Genomic DNA, 19,774 nt, shown 5'->3' with positions numbered 1-19,774 from the left:
TGCTTGGACTCAACATATTAATTGACTTCACTGTGAGAACAGAAGTCAGCAGCACCGATATCATGACTCGAAGAGGTAAGTAACATTGTGTCCAGGACTCTGCGATCTCATTATGTCACCTAATGAGCTCCATGCTTGACAGTCACAATAGAAAATGGCTGTTTGGTGATCAGATGCTCAGTTTGATAATGAGAAGAAACAAAAGACTGAGGCCAATAAGAGAAAATCTGTTTTAGTGTTTAATCTTGGGCTTTATTGGAACCATCACCATTTCCATTATTTTGGGGGAAATTATATATTTAACAACCCTTCCTATTTTTTCCTAAAATTTGTAGATTACCTTAGTGCTAAGATTTGATTTTAAATCTCATGAGTGCTCAATGTTTATGTTAGGACAGCCCAATGTTGCCAATACAGGAAGACATAGTACTCCACCAAGGTTGTGTCTTGTCAGCCCTTCTGTTTGTGATTTTCATGGACAGGGTGTCGAGGTGCAGCTGAAGCAAGAGGAGACAAAAACTCAGAGAGGCTGACAGTAAGGTAAGGCTCTATACTTTCTATTTCATTGGACTTACACTTTCTTACAGGTCTGTGCTCTCTCTCTCTCTCTCTCGCTCTCTCTCTCTCTCTCTCTCTCTCTCTCTCTCTCTCTCTCTCTCTCTCTCTCTCTCTCTCTCTCTCTCTCTCTCTCTCTCTCTCTCTCTCTCTCAGCCTGCTGGTCACTTCATAAGAACAACCATTCCATCAAAGAAAATTACTTCTTTATCACGTCACACCTGAAGCTCCAGACATTAGCCGACATTTTACTGTGTTAATGTGACGTAGCTAAACTGTACAGCTGAAACACTAATAACTAATAATTAAAAACATAATGAATGCTATTTATCTTTTTGTCCATTTAACCATCAGCTTAATTCCTCCATGTAAAAATCCTGCAAACTTATTTACAGCACATTCAGGCAGTAGGTAGGTAATAAACATTTTAATAAACTGGTGACATCTTATTGTTCCATGCAGAGACGTCCCCCTCCGTCCCCCTCCGTCCCCCCCGGCTTTTATTAACACATGATCAATCTGAAGTTCAGAGTCAGTGTTTTCTCCAAAGATTGCTGAGATATTATCATTGTAATGTTTCCTTGTGGCCGTGATCGTATAGTGGTTAGTACTCTGCGATGCGGCCGTGATCATATAGTGTTTAGTACTCCGTGTTGTGACAGTGATCGTATAGTGCTTAGTACTCTGTGTTGTGGCTGTGATCGTATCGTGGTTAGTACTCTATGTTATGACAGTGATCGTATAGTGGTTAGTACTCTGTGTTGTGACAGTGATCGTATAGTGGTTAGTACTCTGTGTTGTGGCTGTGATCGTATAGTGGTTACTACTCTGTGTTATGGCCGTGATCATATAGTGGTTGGTACTCTGTGTTATGACAGTGATCGTATAGTGGTTACTACTCTGTTTTGTGACAGTTATCATTTGGTTAGTACTCTGTGTTGTGGACGTGATCGTATAGTGGTTAGTACTCTGTGTTGTGGACGTGATCGTATAGTGGTTAGTACTCTGGGTTGTGGCCGCAGCAACCCCGGTTCAACTCCGGGTCACGGCAGTGGCTCCTAAAGTGTTTATCTTGTCGTCACTCATGAAGCTGCTCTATCATCAACTTGTAGACTGAAGGAATCTCAAGAAGATTCTAACTCCTTTAAAATCTACCATCAGTATGTCTCTCTGTGTCATAGTTACTCTAGAATAAAATAGTTACTCATTATCTATTATATGTTGTTGTTTCTGTTCATATTTATTTATGTTCTTAAATTCTATTAACGTTTCAGTACAAATATTAGGGGTCCATATATTCTGCTGTGGAAAATGGACCTCAGGGTTCAGATTCTATGAGGGTCCTTTTACAATCTTACACCGGCACTGAGCCTCGATGGAGCCTTGGCCAAATGAAGCCTCATCAACCATTTTCTTTATTTTCTGACTCCACCAGATGGCGGTGTTGGTTTGAAGATAGAGGCTGAAAGATTGGCCATGAAGTGTGTTTTCAAACATTTGTTGAACAGACAGCGCCATCTTGCGCCTTCTGCTTGTATGGGAGACTGCCTGAGAATAGCAGGTGCTGTGAGCTTTTAACCCCCCTGGCCAGAGGGGGTGCTCTTCTTGCTCTTTTTCAACTAAAATTTTCACAAACACATCAATGTTGGTAAACGCTGTGTGACCTGAGGCCTGAGGCCTGTACTACGAAGCTGGATTTTCTCTTATCCAGATAACTTTCCATACTATGACACTCATTCACTTCTCACCAGGATAAATCACCATGGTAATTTACCCTGAATGTCTAACCTCCGGAGCAGGTTACGTTCTGGATAAGAGGTCAAAGCTCCGCCTCCTGACCAATCAGATCTCTTGGAAAATGCCCCGCCCATTCTTAAATGATGGTGATTGGTGGGCAGGTTCAGCACTGAGCTGCAGCAGAGCGGAGATGAGAAAGTAATTTAGAAATCTTTTTGACATAATAGAATAAATCCTGGTCTCTGAGGCTTTGAAGGAAGTTTTTGTTCTTGACTTGTTCCAAGTCTGTTTATCTCCACGAGGGTTGATCTGGAATAAAGAGCTTAATGATCACACCTGACAGAACTGCAGAAACAGGAATTTATGGAACCAGAACTACTCCTGTCGTCACGGTGATGAATTAATATTCCAACATAAAACACAAGAGAAACTCAGCCTCAAAACAACTGGATGGAAAATCTAAACTAAAAGAAGATCAGTGAGGAAGTTCAGCCCGACACGTTTCTGCTGGAATAAAGTGAAACTGAGTGATCACAGTGCTGTCTGTTTATATAGTCTGATGAATTAATCTGGTATAATCTCACCAAGTCAGCATTAACAAGTCAGGAATGTTCTGGCTTTGGCTGCAGCAGCAGTGTTGCTTTTAGCTGCTGGATGTGTTTTAAGTCTTCATAATCTCAGAGATTAACTGCTCCTTCAGTAATCTGTAAACTGCTCTGCAGAGTTTCTCTGTGTGTGATTGGTCAGATGCTGCAAACTCTGCCCCTTTCATGTGAACAAGCACACGTAGGTCTGGGTTGAACCAGAGAGTTGATAACCTGCTTGGTAGTAACGGTGATCAGGATCAGTCAACCCAGGAAACAGAGAGATCCTGGATATGTTGATCAGGGTTCCTAGTACAGGCCACAGGCCTCAGTGTGATTGAAAAAATATTTAGATTTACTTGCCGCTCAGTAAACCAGCGGCGGCCTTGCGCATGCGCGGTTCCTTCTCAGTGTGGACGCAGTGTGGTGAGGGTCTCCTCTGGTCTGACTGCAGGAGGGAGGGAGGGACTGTCAGACTGACCGCAGGTCTGTCAATGCTTCAGGACGGGGGAGGGGCTCACAGCAGGACCTGCTGCTCGTTGACCACAGTGACTGCAGAACCAGACCTGCTTTCACCTCAGAGTCGCCAAACACACTAGAAAGTCGCTAGAATTGTCGCTAGTCGCTTTTCACAAAAAAAGTTGCCAACAGGACCTGAAAAGTCACCAAGTTGGCAACAGTGACAGGCTCACACCCCTGCTGACACAGACAGGATCTTTGTTCTACACTTCTTTTGAAACTTGCTTTCTTTAATTAACTTCAAGAAAGAACTATTTAGTTTTCATTCAACAGGAGAGGAGGGTGCACCATTCCCAGATGAACTGCAATACCAGGCTGATGCGTGGAGTGGACAGAGCAAGCTCCTATTCCATCTCCCTGTTCCAAAAAGCAATTTAATATACAGTCCCCAGATAGGGGACATATCAGATATTAAACTGATAAGAACAGATTTTTTCTTTTACAAGATTTTATTGACACATTTTACAGTTCATTTTCTTCCATTTCTTCCACAGATGTTTTCACTCACTTAAAACATAAAAGCAAACAAGGAACAAGCTTCTGTTTTAAAATATCATAAATACAGTACTTTAAATAAATAGAGATTTACAAATAAAGCAGGACCTGTTGAGTAAAATGAGAAACATGAAGAAATAAAAAGTGTCCATCGTTGTAAAAGTCAATAAATAGGAGTGCCTTCAGTTTAAAAGGTCTATTCTGTTGTGCAGGAGAGCAGTGAGTCCCTATCAAGGGGAACTCATCCTGTTCTCTCAAACATTTGGTCTCTCGGGGTTCTGCCATGGTGCTCAGAGGAGGTCCTCTCCCTCCTGCTCCTTCCTTCCGTCCACACCCGGAGAGCCAGGCCGCCGCTGCCTTGACCTTTTCTCGTGAGGCTCCGGCTCCTTCGTCCGAATGGGCAGGGAGGCGATTCTTCTTTGTGGCTGTGTCCTCGGCCTGCCGCCTGCAGCTTCCACCTCGCGGACCGTCGCTGCGGCCATCTGGATCACAGCCACGGGGGGGATCTGCCTATGCCTTCTTACCAGCAGGTTTCTGGAGGTCCAGGTGGCGTCTTTGATGGCGGCCAGGGTGAGCCACATCTTTTCAAAGTCCTTCTTTGTCATGAACTCGTGGCTCACCCTGTATAGCACCAGCTGTGCTGTAAGGACCCCCCCTGCTGGTAAGTACGGGAATTGCAAGGAGCCGGCCATTGCCCACTGGTCTACGGCAGCGCTGCACTCCCAGAGGAGGTGCCTCACCGACTCAGGAGCGCCACAACCAGGCCGGGGGCAAGTTGAGTGCGCTGCCATTCCTCGGGAGTGCATGACGGCCCTGACTGGGAGAACCTCGTGAGCCACCAGCCACGACAGGTCCCGGAGTCTGTTTGGGAGGACAGGATGGTTCACGTTGCGCCAAACTGTGGAGGGCTCACCGAGTGCAAGCCCGCGCACTGGACTCACTGGTTCCCGTTCCTGCACAACAGAAATGAGAGATTTGTGGTTATTTAAAATCGGCAACTCCTCCTGTTCCAGGTTAAACTGTTTAAAAAATGTCTTGATAAAATCATAGGCCGATGGCAGGTTAAAAGAAACTGGTAATTTAAGATCAATGGGTAAAATCTTAATCCTTCGAAGGCAGGACCCCATCCAGAAGCGAGCCATTGCTGTCGTCTTTGGGTTCCTGGAGGGGTCCGTGGCAACAGCCATGTGCTGTGCTGTGTAGAAGCTTCCTAGTGTTAAATAAAAATCCGGTACTCCCTTCCCTCCTTTATCTTTAGGCTTTTTCAAAAGTTTGAACTATAAAATCAGTTAAAAACAGTGACTAAGTTATCACTTGTGAACTGAGCTCTTCCTTCACTTCCATAGGTGAGGTGTGAAGGGTTTGAGCTCTGTTCCCCGTTCGGGCTCTGGGAGTTGGTCTCTCCCGCAACCTGCAATCCATTTTTGAGCCTTTTGGGGTTGATTGCAGAGCAATTGAAAGAAAAGAAACCTCATTGGGTGAATTGGAGGGGAAGACTCTGGGTTCCTCCACAGACGAACTGTCTGAGTACACCTCAACTCTTCCCCTCTTCTCTGAGCCCGGGGGAGACTCAGAGGACAATTCTGATGCCGGTCTCTTGGGGAGTTGGGCATTGGGGAGGGAGGCATCATTGCTGGATCCCTGGCTTTCCTCACCACTGGAAACAGCTCCACCTGCTGCCTGCCTGCTCTCATCTCCGGTGGATTCACCCGAGGAGGTCTTTGCAGGCCCCTCCCCTTCTGCCTCAACTGATCCTTCCCCTCCAACCACAGTGGTTGGTGGGGGATCAGGGTTCACAATACCCGCCTCTTCAATTATCTCTTGCACCTGTTCCTCGTGTCCGTCAAGTCATTCATTTTCTGTCTGTTTTGCTGCCTTCAACTTGTTGGCAAAGGATTTAGGGCAATCTCTGAAGAGGTGGTTGGTCTCTCCACAGAGGTTACACCTTCTGCCATTGGTACACTCCTCAAAGGTGTGACCAATTTCTCGGCACTTCCTACAAACGACCAGCTCACAGGCTTCAGCCAGGTGGCCGTGCTGACCACACTTACGGCAGAGCTTGGGCTGGCCCTGGTAATGGATATAGCCCCTGTTTTCACCCAGGACTACCATGGGTGGGAGATGTTTCAGGCCCTGGAAGCCCTGGGGGTCCTGCCATTGTTGAATGGGGACCCTCCAAGCACAATTCCAGATGCCGTCCTCATCCCTCACCTTGGTAGCCTGGCCTTTAACAGTGCAGTATCTACCCAGCCATGCACAGATGTCTTCTGCATTCACTGTTTCATTGAACATTCTGACAATAACGGTTTTAAGCGCATTGTCAGAAAGCTTCTCCACATTGAACACAGCAAACTGGGGTTTTGCATTTTCAAAACGGGACCAGAACTGTCGCAGGAGTGCTGCAGAGCAAAAACTTACATCAAATCCTTTGTTAAAGGGCAAGGTCAGGACACAGTTCAGGTCTGTCGGGGAAAAGTTGAGCACACCTTGAACAAGCTTCCTGGAAAAATCAAGGCGTGACATACATACCAATTTCCCTTCTTTTTCTAAAAAGGTAAAACGCACGCTGTGGTGCCTCCTAATGCCGGCATGACTGGCCGACATGTTGGAGGCACCACCAGCTTAAAAAGGTAAAAAAAAAAACAATTAAGAATACAATAAATAGTTAAAAATATAAATAAACTTTAAAAGTTAGCAATAAAAGGTCGAGCAGACAGAGAGAAAGCTATTAGAACAGCTCCCCTCAGTCTGCACAACAACACTTTTTTTCGGGACAAAATACTCAACTACAAACAAAATGCAAAAGAGAAATAATATTCCTGAAAAAAATAAATGTCCTCCTAAACAAGTAGGAAATCACTACCACGACAGGCAAAACGATTTCACCACCCAAAGGAGGGGACCGCTGTCTTAGCCAAAAGGCCGAGAAGCGATACCGCAATGGGTCTGAGCTAATGGGCGCACTGGATGCACAGTCACCACAAGTCCCAGTCGGACATTGAGCCGCGCCTATTTAAGGCATTTTACAAAACACAAAGTGTGCAAGAGTCATTTTGGCAACTTTTTTAGTTGGCTTGAATATTTGTTGGTGATGCTTCATTTGGACACTTTTTGCAGTAATCCCAGGCTATTTACGTAGGGGGTGTAGCGGCTTCTTTCTCAGCTGATTCCTGTACTAGCCGCCAGAGATTAGTTTTGGGTCCTGTAGAAATAATTATCACACAAACAATCTGCAATGCAAATGGCACAAGAACATTAGAATCTATGATAACGCCACATGGGAATCTTCTTTCTTCTCGTCACTACTTTGACCTATAAAGTCCATGATGTGTGGCTGATGTGTGTTTTTTGGGGGGGGATGCACGTAGCACCATCCTCACTCACTGAGTTTTCACATCAGTGCCACATAATCAATCAGCAAAATGTATATTTACAGAAACAGACGACTACAGATCACAAACTGCTCTTCTGTACTACACGGTGCTGATTTAGCACCTGTTGACTTTCAGGCCTGCGCAGTTTGAGATTAAGTCAGATGTTGTTTGGTTGTAGTCGAGCTGCCTTGCCCTCTCATCCCCTCATCCTTGACGGAGTTGTCACGTCAGAGGGCAGAACCTATATCCCTCCAGTGCGCGCACTCCGGAGGAGGAGAAAACCAAGCACATGAGTGATCGGAAGCAGAGAGTGACACAGGTGGCTCAATCAACGCGGGCAGCGCGAGCCAAAACAGCCAAAAGTATCTCGAGCGGGGTAAATCCATCGTGCAGGCGATCTCCCCAAAGGCACGTCAAAAGACGTCTGAAGAACACCCGGTGAGCGCCGCCATGACTGTTTACATTGCGAGAGTAGGTGACTCTGTGGTGCGTTCATGCGCGCTGGGAATCAGAAGGCACGAACATGTGAACAGAACTCTTTTGATTTACAATGATCGATCGTTGATTGTGAGAAAACAGTGAAGAAAATATAGCTATAATTTTGAAATTAGAGTTTCTGAACTGTTTATTTGTATTTTGAATCGTGGATTGATTATTTGATTTACTGAAAGTAAATGTTTGATTTGCTAAAACTTACTAGAATAAAAAGTGTTAAGAATTAAGGGGAAAAGTATAAATACTTAGTAGGCATGTGGAAATTATTATTTTGTGATTTCATTTTCTTATTTTGTGATGGTAACACCATAAGACTGCTAAAAAATGTACACTTAGTTAAAATACAATTTAAATTCTTAAAGAGAAAAACACAGAATGGAAAATGTGCTTGTTGTTAAGAAAGGTGTGAAAACTCTGTGAATCTGAAAACAAACCATATGTACATGTGCTTATCCTGCATTCTCTTTGTTCCTTTGAGGTTTTTCCACCTGCTGCAAATGACTGCAAAAGAAAATAAAAGCAGCCAATACGCAAAGAGTGGAGTCCTGTGGTTCAGTTGGGAGGATGTCCTATCAAGTGGGGACAATCTGCAAAAAGCGCCCCCGCACTTCAATGGTGAGGACAGGAATTGCATGCAGGCCGGCAACTTTATTAAAGTGAAAGAGTGAAGATTCACCCTCATGCACAAATAAAAATAAATGAAAATAGCCTAATTTAACACATGGTCATGACAAAACTGAAAACAAACAACAAACAAAAAGGAATGCACTGATGCTTTGATCCAAGTCTCGGAGGGGATCCCCCAGGAGAACATCCCCCAGGAGAACGTCCCCCAGGAGAACATCCGTCGGATGTGTTATTTTAGTCTTCCCTTTATTTTTCTGAGCGGTGAAAATGAGAAGATCCTTCTTCCTTCTGCCTCATACAACACGTTTGGCACAAGACTGCTTGTACATGCTTCATGCTGCATCTTTTGACTCTAGTTTTTCTATTTGTACATAAACATTTCTTCACCTATTCTTGCACCACTTTCTATTTATGTATTGTAGACAGTCATTGACTTATTTTGCACCGTTTTCTTTTACATGCTATTTTGCTGCTGGCATTCTCTGTGAACAGCAGAAGAAGAATTTCCTTGTACAGGGGAAACAGGTTTGATGATTTGCATATGACAATAAACTGGAATTTAATTTAAACTCTGAATAAGGATCTAGAAGAGGGGAGTTGTTCATTGCCGTATAGCTTCATCTTTTTTCTTTTTCTGTCCTCGCTTGCTTTTGACTTATATGGTTGTATATGGGTATAAATGATCAATACTGTAATTGAAGAACAAAGTTTGCAAGCTCTTTCATTCTACAGCATTCCTAAAGTGACTTTACCTGGTGTTAAGAGATTCTATTCTTAAAATAACTGCTCTGCCTTAAAACTGTGTGAAAGATACTAACTTGCTCTGAGGAAATTTGCTTAGCGCATGACTAACAATCTGCTGAGGTCAGCTCTAATGAGAAACAACTTTAGTTTATGGTTGCAGGATGCTGCCTGTAAAATGTGCTTATCTCAGTGTTTGGAGGAGACAAAGCCTGTGAAACAGGAACTTGAGTGGGGGGATCGAAACCTGGACTACAATCGGAGGAAACCCGTCACAACTGGTCCCTTTTGATGACCTCCCTCAAGTACCCCTTGACCCCAGGCTGGCTTCGTGACATCCTGCAAACCTCAGCTAACCCTGCGGTGACCCCGTGACTCACCATCTGGACCGTCCTGCCCCTGTGGGCAGAAGAATGCATAAATACACATGTTGCATCGGCAGACATGCTCGCAGTTCACGTCGCTCGGTTTAGAGTAGGAACCAGGACCCAGAATTCTGTAAATTGAGAATATTGCTTGCTTACCGCACTTCAATATAGTTTGATGATCAATTTTTAAGAAACCAGACTCATGTATCTTTCTTTAGTTAGACTGGCAACAAAAGGACTTGTGGTGCGAATTGAAAGCACCCAAAACTGGTAACTTCTGTTGAAAATACTGTCATTTCTTTATTGATGAAGCAATCAGGCCTTGGCATGCAATGATGTAACGCTGCATTTCTTCAAATGTGGAAAACAAATGAATGACTGACAGATAAAAAGCTTAAAAAAAAAAAAGGATACCTACAAAAAAGTTTGTTTTGGGGGATTAGCATTGGCAGTATTCCTCCACACTGACTCTGTGCACCGTTTGCAAGTTATCCCTGTGTATGTGTGGGTTTTCTCACATAGCCAGAGCAGTATAGTGAGAAAAGGTGTCGGCCAGAGTGAAAGACTGTCGAAGTTATTCTTTAGAAAATAAAGATCTTCAATGTGATTTACTACAGTGACACAAGTTTGGTTGGAAAACAACTATTTATTTATTTTAAATCAAGAACTGAAATGAAAGATGAAAGGATGAGACCAGTCACAGTCATGAAATTATGATCCCTGGTCAAATCTTCCCCTCACGTGCAGTACATACAAAACCCCAGCAGATGTCACTATAATCACGCCCAAGCGCTTGTCAATCGCTTTCAAGGAAGTTTTCTCAAATTTCACCACCACCAAGCAAAGGTGCAACAATCCACAGAACAAAATCAAAATGGCAAAGCAAAATCACAAATCCAAGAATCCACGAGACAAACAGACAACATCCCTGCATAATGTCGCCTTTTTTAACTTGTGTGAACAATATAGAGAGTCAGGACGAGAGGACAGACCTGAGCAATAATATGGAAATGATTTAACGATGACAGAAAAGAGGAAATAGCTTCATCAAAACTCATCCCTGTCACTCTTGCAGTGACATTAATTACACAAAGTGATGCAATGCATTTATTATATATCATATAATTGTCTTGGAAAGTGACTTTGAATGTAAAAGGTTGAAATCCTTCCATGTGCGTCTCCAGTTGGATCCAGTAGTTTCAAGTAATAGACTTATTCCTCACAGAATAGGATGACAAGTTGTCCTCCTCCATGAGCAGAATTTAAAAAGAAAAAAAGTTAGAAAAAACAAAACAAACACACAGAAAATATGTCCATATTGGGAATTGAAGAAAACTTTTCAAAAGTATAATTTAAAATAAATGATGGTTAATACTAAAAAGGTAATTGATATTAGTCTCAAAAGGACCAAAATAGCCTCCTTGTCCGATTGTGAGAGTTTAACGCTTGAACTGAATCTGACTTTCTAATGTCGTCCATCTGAGTGTTTGATTACACGAGTCAAGACGTCTTACCAGTGACTGCATTAATGCTGACTCCGCCGCTTCTGACGCTCCCAAACACAGAGAAGACAGTGAATGTGTCCTCAGTTGCAGCAGAGAGAGATGAGACTGTGTGAGTTACTGGTCCGTCTCCATCTGGTGCTCTGATGTTTGTCTCGGCACCATTAAACTGGAGGATGAAGCTGATGTTGTTGTTCACTTTGTTCCACTGCAGAGTGACGCTGGTCTGATTTTGTCCTGTTGACCTGAAGTCTTCTACATGAGCTGGAGCTGAGAACCACAGAACAACTTACTTACTATCAGTGGCAGACGTGAAACAGAATGACCAAACATGTTTGTATCTTGTGTTTATAGAAGCACCAATTTAATACAACATACATATAAACTATTGTTGGATAGCAGGTTTATGTAAATCGTTCAAACATTTGCATTGTAATCCAGTGACGTGCCGAGAGATGAGTCACTGATTCTTTCAAATATTTGTAAATGGAGTTTATGAAAACATTGTTTTTGCAATAAGAATTTGCAAGGATGGAATAAGTCTTATTGTGGGATATCAACGCCACAAGCATGCAGTATTTAGTAGTAAAAATAACATATATATTACTTGCTGTGTAACAGACAAAAGGCCGTTGGATGGAGCAGCCTTCATCTGACCACAGTCCTGACTCCAATGATGTAGCGACGCACGTCTCGCCTCCAGTGTCGGGCTGGTTGTTCTCCCAGTTTCGATATAGAGAGTCACTCCCATCAGACCAAACTTTTCGCCGATACAGACCAATCCACACAAGGTTGTCACCTGCAACTCTCTTGACCAGTTCATGTTCGGGCTCGTTTCGTATGCTGTGGAGGGAAGAGTAGCAGATCTGCATCGTACTGTATGTAAAACAAATTCACAGATTCATGGATGGAATGAACAAATTAGTGAGTTCATACGGTACCTGGCCAGATCGACATAATTCTCTCTGCAGAACCTCTGAGCTTCTGTCCAATTTCTTAATGTTCCAATCCTAACAAAGGTTGCTTTTCCATTCCATGTACCTGGAAATATAGACACTTTTTTTTTCTTTAATAAACAAAGAATGAGTTCTTCTACTATTTGCTGTGAATCAAAATAAAAGAAAAAGCTGAATATTTGACAGTAGTTTCTAAGGCAGTGACTTATTCAACACATTTACACACAGCCTGAAGTATTGACATTTCTGGAAGCTCTTGTCAAAAAGTAATGCTTTTAAAATGTTACTCTTTAAAAAAACTCACCACTGAAGCACACAGACTGACGATTGTAACCGCAAGACACGTCATTCCATTTGCCATTCAATGACCTCTTAAGTACTCCACAGTTTTCTCTTCCAGCATAATTGTCAGGCTGACCACTGATCCAATTTCTATACGTCGCCTCTCCCTCGCCATAGAAGCTGCTGTCATTTAAGGACCACATCCAGCTGTTTTGCAAGTCATCATGAAGACCAATCCAGGCTTTTCCTGCTCAAATAAAAGATGTTGATTCGGTCAAAAACAAGACAATTGAAACTTGCCATTGTGGATTATTCTGTGTGTGTTGGAGCCATTTGAGACTATAAATGTTCTTTGTCAAATTGGTGCAAACTTAAGTGATGATAAGGAATACTATTTAAAGTTTTCCTATTATTGTTTGTTTTTTAGTTATTTTGATCATTAGAAATGTGTGGATCTCTCCTCCTCCTCGTCAGGCCTTCCTCCTTAGAATCAGGAGGAGGTGAAGCTGTGAGTGTGGAAGGAGGAGGGAGTGATGGTTTTTCTACCGCAGGCACACAAGCCTGTACAAACTAGAATTTATGTTAAGTATTTGTATTATTTAAGAAAGTAAACCACAGAGAATATTTTTTGTTTGTTTAAATAAATAGTGCATCTTTATTGTGAAACCTGGAAAATCTCTCTGCGAGTGTTTTTTACTTTCTGCGAGTGGAAAATCTCCTCAATGTGCAACTCTAAATTTAGATTTTTGGGACGAAAGACTGGCCACAACAGTGTGTGTCAAATACGGTGCAAGTATTCAGGACTCACCAGTATCGCTCGAAGTTGTGTTTCCAACTGCATCAACGTCAGCTGCACTTTTAATAGTGGCCAGATCAGTGAAGTCATCCCTGCACACACGCTGAGCGTTTGTCCAGTTCAGAGGAGTATTTACAAAGTTGTAGTGAGTTTGGCCAAAACCTACATTGGTGATCACTCCTAAAGCAAACCAGAATATACAATGTATTAATCAAAAGTATGCTCCGTTTGATTTGCTCTTCATCTGTCACTATTTTCCTCTTTGGATGTTTTTCTTTCCATCCCCTTTGCTTCCTGTTTTCTCCTGAAACACACCAATCTTCCTCAGGGGCCTTGTCATCCTAACAAGGTGCAGCAACACTTTAGAAACATGAGCTACAGATGTAATTGCCTTTTTAAAATTGCACCAACCTGTGAGAACAAAAAGCACCAGTCCCCTCTCCATGAGGTAAACCTTTGAAAAGATGCAAAAATAAAGTATTCTTTCATTCTAAAGCTTAATTCCTGATCACATTATTCATGTACACGCCACATCTGATATGGAACATTAGGAAACGTGTCATAAAATAATTAATATTAATCTAAAAATAACCTTTAACATATACTGGACTCACCATTGTCTCTGTAACCTCCGGAGCTCTTGGGAACACCGACAGTGACTAAAGGCTGGTTTGGCTCCTATCAGTTTTCAGCAGCTGTGACTCAACAAAGTGTCGCTCTGCTGCTGTATATTCTGTGTTTTTTCTTCTTCCTCGTGTGTCTGTGTGCTGGGCGGAGTCAACAAGACCTGCACTGGAGCTGAGCTGCACACCTGAGAGTATGTAAATAAGTAAGTACGTAAGTAAGTAAGTAAGTAAGTAAATTTTATTTCTTTTGCGCTTTTCACAGACATGGAGTCACAAAGTGCTTCACAAACAAACAGATAAGAGAAAAAAAACATCTTAAAAACACAACAAATGTCGACAGTCGGCAGCGTGGGTCGATTAGACTAGAATGTTTTGGCAAACAAATGTGTTTTTAGGCACTTTTTAAAGATGTCCGCTGAGTCCAGGGAGCGCAGGTCAAGTGGGAGTTCATTCCAAAGTCGGGGTGCGGCAGCTTTGAATGATGGGTCTCCCCGGGTTTTAAAACAAGTACATGGAACTTTTATTAGGTTCTGCCCAGACGATCTCGAGGTCCGAGTCGAGCTGTAGGGCTTTATGAGGTCAGCAATGTAAGGAGGAGCTTGACCATGTAGGGCTCGAAAAGTTAGCACCAAGATTTTATATTGAACACGAGACTCAACAGGGAGCCAGTGAAGAGATCTTAACACAGGGGGGGGATGGGCCCTCCTGTTGGTGCTGGTCAGAAGTCTGGCGGCTGAGTTCTGGACTAACTGTAACCGAGCCAGCTCTTTTTTGTTGAGTCAAGTAAAGAGGCATCATTGGCCTCGTTTCCACTGCACGGTACCGCACGGTACGGTAAACAGCGTACCCACACCCAACTCTGTTGCTCCGTCCCACCGCAGAGAGTCGGGGTTGTGAACGGCTGCATAATGACGCAGGTATGTGACATCATCACGTGACAGTAAACACTGCGGGACCAGCCACAACAAACACATTTGTTCCGTTGCAGCTGAGACGTCTGAGTAAAGGCCCCTGCATACTCCTATTAGAACCCATAAGAACTGAAGAAAAGCTGGTCGATGTGCCAACGTTTGTTGTTGTTGTTGTTCGGCAAGATGTTGGAGCGGCGAACTTTCTTCTTGTTCTTATAGAGCAGGGGCGGCCAAACAGTCAGAGACAAAGAGCCACAAGAATTACGTTGGTAGTACAAAGAACTACATTATACACATGTGGGATCACAATCAAACTCCCACAGCTTCCTGAAAACAGCATCTTACCAGTGACTGCATTAATGCTGACTCCGCCGCTTCTGACGCTCCCAAACACAGAGAAGACAGTGAATGTGTCCTCAGTTGCAGCAGAGAGACATGAGACTGTGTGAGTTACTGGTCCGTCTCCATCTGGTGCTCTGATGTTTGTCTCGGTACCATTAAACTGGAGGATGAAGCTGATGTTGTTGTTCACTTTGTTCCACTGCAGAGTGACACTGGTCTCACTTTGTCCTGAAGTCTTCTACATGAGCTGGAGCTGAGAACCACAGAACAACTTACTTACTATCAAAGGCAGAAATGACACTGAAGGACCAAATGTGATGGACAAAATCATGCAGCTATCTATTACCTTATAAACATTATTTTTTAATGGGATGTTGACGTATAACATCAGTAAAAGATATCCACTGGTGTAATCCAGTATTGTATGGTGAGTTTTATATCAACAAGTTTTGTTTTGTTTTTTATTCTGGGGACCCGCTTTGCTCCATGCTGGTGTACTGAGCCAGGCACCAGAAGACTGTTAGATACAACAAAACACTTCACTTGGATCTGCTTAATTACACATCACACACAGTCTCACCAGTTTGGATTTGCTCTTCATCTGTCACTATTTTCCTGTTTGGAGGTTTTTCTTTCAATCCCCTTTGCTCCCTGTTTTCTCCTGAAACACACCAATCCTAACGTGTGAAATTCTGTTAGTTAAATCACATCACAAAGCAGGAATACAGGTACTAAGTTGATATATTCTTTTCATTTAGCCCAGGGTCAATAACTTGAGAAGATGACTATAGACTTCTACACTGAGTATTATGAACTTTGTACTATGTGATTACAAAACACCTTCACCAACAGCAGGTTCCTCATTATTTCTGCTTATTTGCATCTTTTGATGCAAAATGTCATGTCGTGCCATCAGTCAAACAAATGTCTCTCATGTCCACACACTGTTAGTATCACAGATCAGATCATTTCCTCACCTCTCATTTGAATAACTAGGGAATATTCCCTGTTTGCCGTGTAGGTATATTCTACAAGCTTTTCATTGTGTAACGTCTCCACCATTGATGAGGCTTTTGTGTTCTATGTTTCTGTAGCTCTCACTTCTACAAACTGCTCATAGACAAAATTTATCACATTAACTAACAATATTTCTGTCAGATTGACTGGATTCTTCAACCCTTGAGGAGAACAAACACACACATAAACGTATTCAGTCGGTCCTATGCTGTACGGTAGAAGGTGAAACAATAGTTCAACTGCAGTTAGTGAGCCGTAAATTCATTGTAGTCCAGCGAGGCTAAAACACATTATTGCCTCTGATTATACAAATCAAATATATAAGTTGTTGGTGACAAGTATTCCTAAAAGACTGGGACACTGCCCTTTCTGAAATGTTAATTTGAGCTTTAACCTAAAACTAAACCTTTAGGTACAATCAAACACATGGCAATCCTTCGCTCAGGTATTTCACTTAAACACAGGCTCATCATGAGGTGGAGATGGAATTGCATTTTTGCAATCGTTCATTTTAAAGCTTAATTCCTGATCAGGTTATTCATCTAAGTGGAACATTAGGAAAAGTGTCAGTAAGAATAATGACCTTTAGAATATACTGGACTCACCACTGTCTCTGTAACCTCCGGAGCTCTTGGGAACACCGACAGTGGCTAAAGGCTGGTTTGGCTCATATCAGTTTTCAGCAGCTGTGACTGAACAACATGGTAACAAATAGTTGAACAAACCACACGCAAACAAAAAAGCTGGCAAAGACCACGGAGCAGGACTGAGGAACCGACAGCAAAAAGTGACAATGTGACCTGTTTATTTTTTTTCTTTCTTTTGCAGTGTTTTGACTGAATGGTACGGAAACATGAGCCGGGGAATGGGGACGCTTTCCTGTGTGTTTATCCTGATGATTCCATAACCACAAGTGGCCTTCAGATGACACGGGGATTCTCACTGTCTTACCTTTGAGTTTGTTCTCTGGCAATGTAACTAACAAAATGGAATCATCTGATCCTTTCTAGTTACAATTATTCCCGTAAGGTAATACATTTTATGTTTTCATTTTATTCATTTCATTTTGAATTGCTTAACATATTAAGATTTTAATTCATAAAATTGAAATTCATGAATGAAACTTTGACATGTTGCTGCAACATTGTGTTTAACTATTGTGTAGAAATAAATACAGTTTTCATTTGAATTTGCTTGTGTTTCCTGATGGCTTCATGAGTATTCAACACAGAAGTACACGCTACTTTGAGCTGTGTGTGTGCCTATATTCTATTCAGACTGTTGTGTCCACGGTTTTCTTGTTATTTCCCCTCACAGTACCAAAAACATACATTTTAGGCCAATTGGTGACTGTGAATATGTGTGGGTATATATGTGTGATTGACTGTCTGTGTCCGGACTGGTAACCTGTTCAAGTTATACAGTAGTGCCCTCACCCAAAGTCAGCTGTGATCGGCCCTGTAGCCAATGAAGACCATGGATGTAAAGTCTAATAATAAATAATTGATGCTCATATTCAGATGTACGTCGTGTGTTTCTGACACTAATGTCTGACAACTGTAAGTAAAGATACTTCTGAATCACACTAATCCGTTAATTGTTGCTTTCATCTTAAACGGCTGAATGTTGAAACCAATGTAACGTCAAGTAAACCGAGAAGAAATAAATATCCTGAGATTGGGAATCAATGCAAAGGGTCAGTGGGAATAAACAAAATGGAAGAAAAAATGTAACATTATTTTAACTCTGCCGGTATTATTGGTTTTTATTGTGTTGTGTTTAGTGTCAGTTACTATCATTTATACATTTAATACAGCACCTGCAATGCAAACCCGGATCACCGTAACTGAATTCAAGTAAAAAAGAATGCTAAAAAGAACCTTTTAGTGACAAAAGATGGATTAAAATACTAATTTGAAATCAAAGTGACAGGTTTTCTTCTATGAAGATATGAGGTTGACCTATTGAGAGCAAGAAGTCAGACAAGGTGTAATTAAATGTAACTCCAGCAAGGGGCGCTCTGAAATAGGTAACACACACACACACACACTCACACACACACACACACACACACACACACACACACACACACACACACACACACACACACACACACACACTCTTCCATTGCGCTTGTGCAGACTTGACTCAGATGCTGCGTTCAATGCGATGGGAAATGTGAATAATGTGAAAAGACAATGGAAAGGTAAAAGCCACTTGCAAAAATTTCACCATAAAACAAATAAAAACAATCATTACAATACCTGTTTAGTTTTTTTTCCCCACAAACCTTAAAATAAATGTACCAAAACATTGTCAGTACTGAATTGGTTTTTATGCGATACATTGTGAATTGCCTCTGGAATAAAAACAGTAATTGCATACTGAATTGCATGTGAACAAAAGCAAAGGAAACAGACGACTTCATATTTACTTATGTTTATATCTTAGCATTTTTTTAATGTATATTTAGTAGTGCTGTCAATCGATTAAAAAAATTGCATTGTTTTTCTACTTAAGACTGAAACTTGTAATGGATATTTATTCAGGGAAAACCATGAAATTAATGTCGACTCAACAAACATTAGACTATATTTAAATTCAACTACTCTCTTTATAACGTCCTTTTAGCCAGATTTATTCCTACAGAATAAAGACTTTTAAGAACAGGGTTGCAGATGTATATTGTCCCGGACACATGAACTGTGTTTAGAGTAGAACTTGGCCCTGACAGTAAAGGTTCTCACTCTATTAGAAGAGCTCTATGTTCTATCATTCTCCTGATGAGACATTTTACACATAATGTCTCATATAAAGTCAAACTCGTTGATAAATGTTGGAGTGATTCGATGTTCTCCTTGTGTAGAGTAACGTTACTCATACTGACATTACTCTTTAAAAAAACAAAGCAAGTCTTGCTGCAGTTTCCTCCTTTTCTTTGGTGGGGACGTTGTACTGGAATAAGAGGACAGAACACTTTGACAAGCTTTGACGATACTTGGGAACACTGACAAAGTTTGCAGGTAAATAAAGGAGCAATGAGCATCTCAGGATTAAGAGGATTTCATTCAGAAGATCTACTTTCTAAATATGAATGTAAACAACAACATGATGTTATAAACAAGCCATATTCGTGGGAAGGTTCCCTGCAGACCGTTTGACCTCCTTCATAAGAAGTCCCCTTATTAAATATCTGAGGGAGTGGGTGAGGGAGGGGGCGGGGCAGTGGCAGATAGGGTTGCTGCACCGTCAAAATAAAAGCACACCAAATATTTTTCTCCTCCGCGGGATGATTATTGGGCAGGACAAATGCGCAAGTCTCCAATATGGGGACGTCCCCCCCGGTTCCTACGCCTATGTGTCTCACTAACAAAGTTGGTACTGAGTTCTGTTCAATGTGTTTGCTTGTTTCTTGAGCTGGAAACACGAATATCTATTACAACATTCAGGAGCATCATTAGAATTACACCTGAGGACGTGTTTTGTTGGGATTCATAAGACATCTAAATAACAAGATTTGATTATTTTGGTACTGGTAAACATGTTTTGTTGTGTCTTTAGGGTTTAGCCACGATGTCTTATTTGGCCGGTTTCCAGTGTGAAAGAAATCTCTAACTTGTTGACACTTCCTGGTAAAATGAGGGACATGTGAGACACGCAGGACGGTGGACCACCAGGACAAAGACTGCTACTTTATTGTGAAAAACGCCCCCTTGTGGCCGCTCAGCATCAGACACTCTCTGTGTACTCTCTCTCTCCCCTTTGGAAGACGCCTCGCTTCACCTGGACTTTTAGCCAATCACAAGATGACTCAGGCTCGCTGCTCGCGGGCTGCTAACATTCGGTC

The 19,774-nt window shown here is 42.1% G+C and overlaps 1 protein-coding gene across 1 annotated transcript; it reads right to left on the bottom strand.

The window, feature by feature from the left end:
- Nucleotides 1-10,124: 10,124 nt before the first annotated feature.
- On the bottom strand, nucleotides 10,125-13,789 carry LOC308123990 (C-type mannose receptor 2-like). The gene is made up of 8 exons (XM_080486745.1): nucleotides 13,646-13,789; nucleotides 13,443-13,485; nucleotides 13,044-13,211; nucleotides 12,258-12,482; nucleotides 11,939-12,038; nucleotides 11,605-11,840; nucleotides 11,010-11,267; nucleotides 10,125-10,742 (listed from the first exon to the last, which is right to left on the bottom strand). Exons 1-8 carry the CDS (start codon nucleotides 13,646-13,648, stop codon nucleotides 10,708-10,710), a joined length of 1,068 nt encoding a protein of 355 aa, XP_080342871.1. The 5' UTR covers nucleotides 13,649-13,789; the 3' UTR covers nucleotides 10,125-10,707.
- Between the last annotated feature and the right edge of the window lie 5,985 nt (nucleotides 13,790-19,774).

The sequence above is a fragment of the Lipophrys pholis genome (genome assembly GCF_963383615.2).
Source record: "Lipophrys pholis genome assembly, chromosome: 18".
Classification (NCBI taxonomy): Eukaryota; Metazoa; Chordata; class Actinopteri; order Blenniiformes; family Blenniidae; genus Lipophrys; species Lipophrys pholis.
The sequence above is the reverse complement of the archived record's forward strand: the minus strand, read 5'-3'. Positions and strand labels throughout refer to the sequence as shown.

Bases quoted from the DNA above. Each gene is read 5' to 3' on its own strand.
- LOC308123990 (XM_080486745.1), bottom strand. The intron at 12,483-13,043 runs GTGAGTCCTGAA...TTATTTGAGCAG, and splicing joins CACAACTTCGAGCGATACTG to GAAAAGCCTGGATTGGTCTT. The intron at 10,743-11,009 runs GTAAGACGTCTT...CTGCTCATGGAG, and splicing joins CAGCATTAATGCAGTCACTG to GAGGACAACTTGTCATCCTA.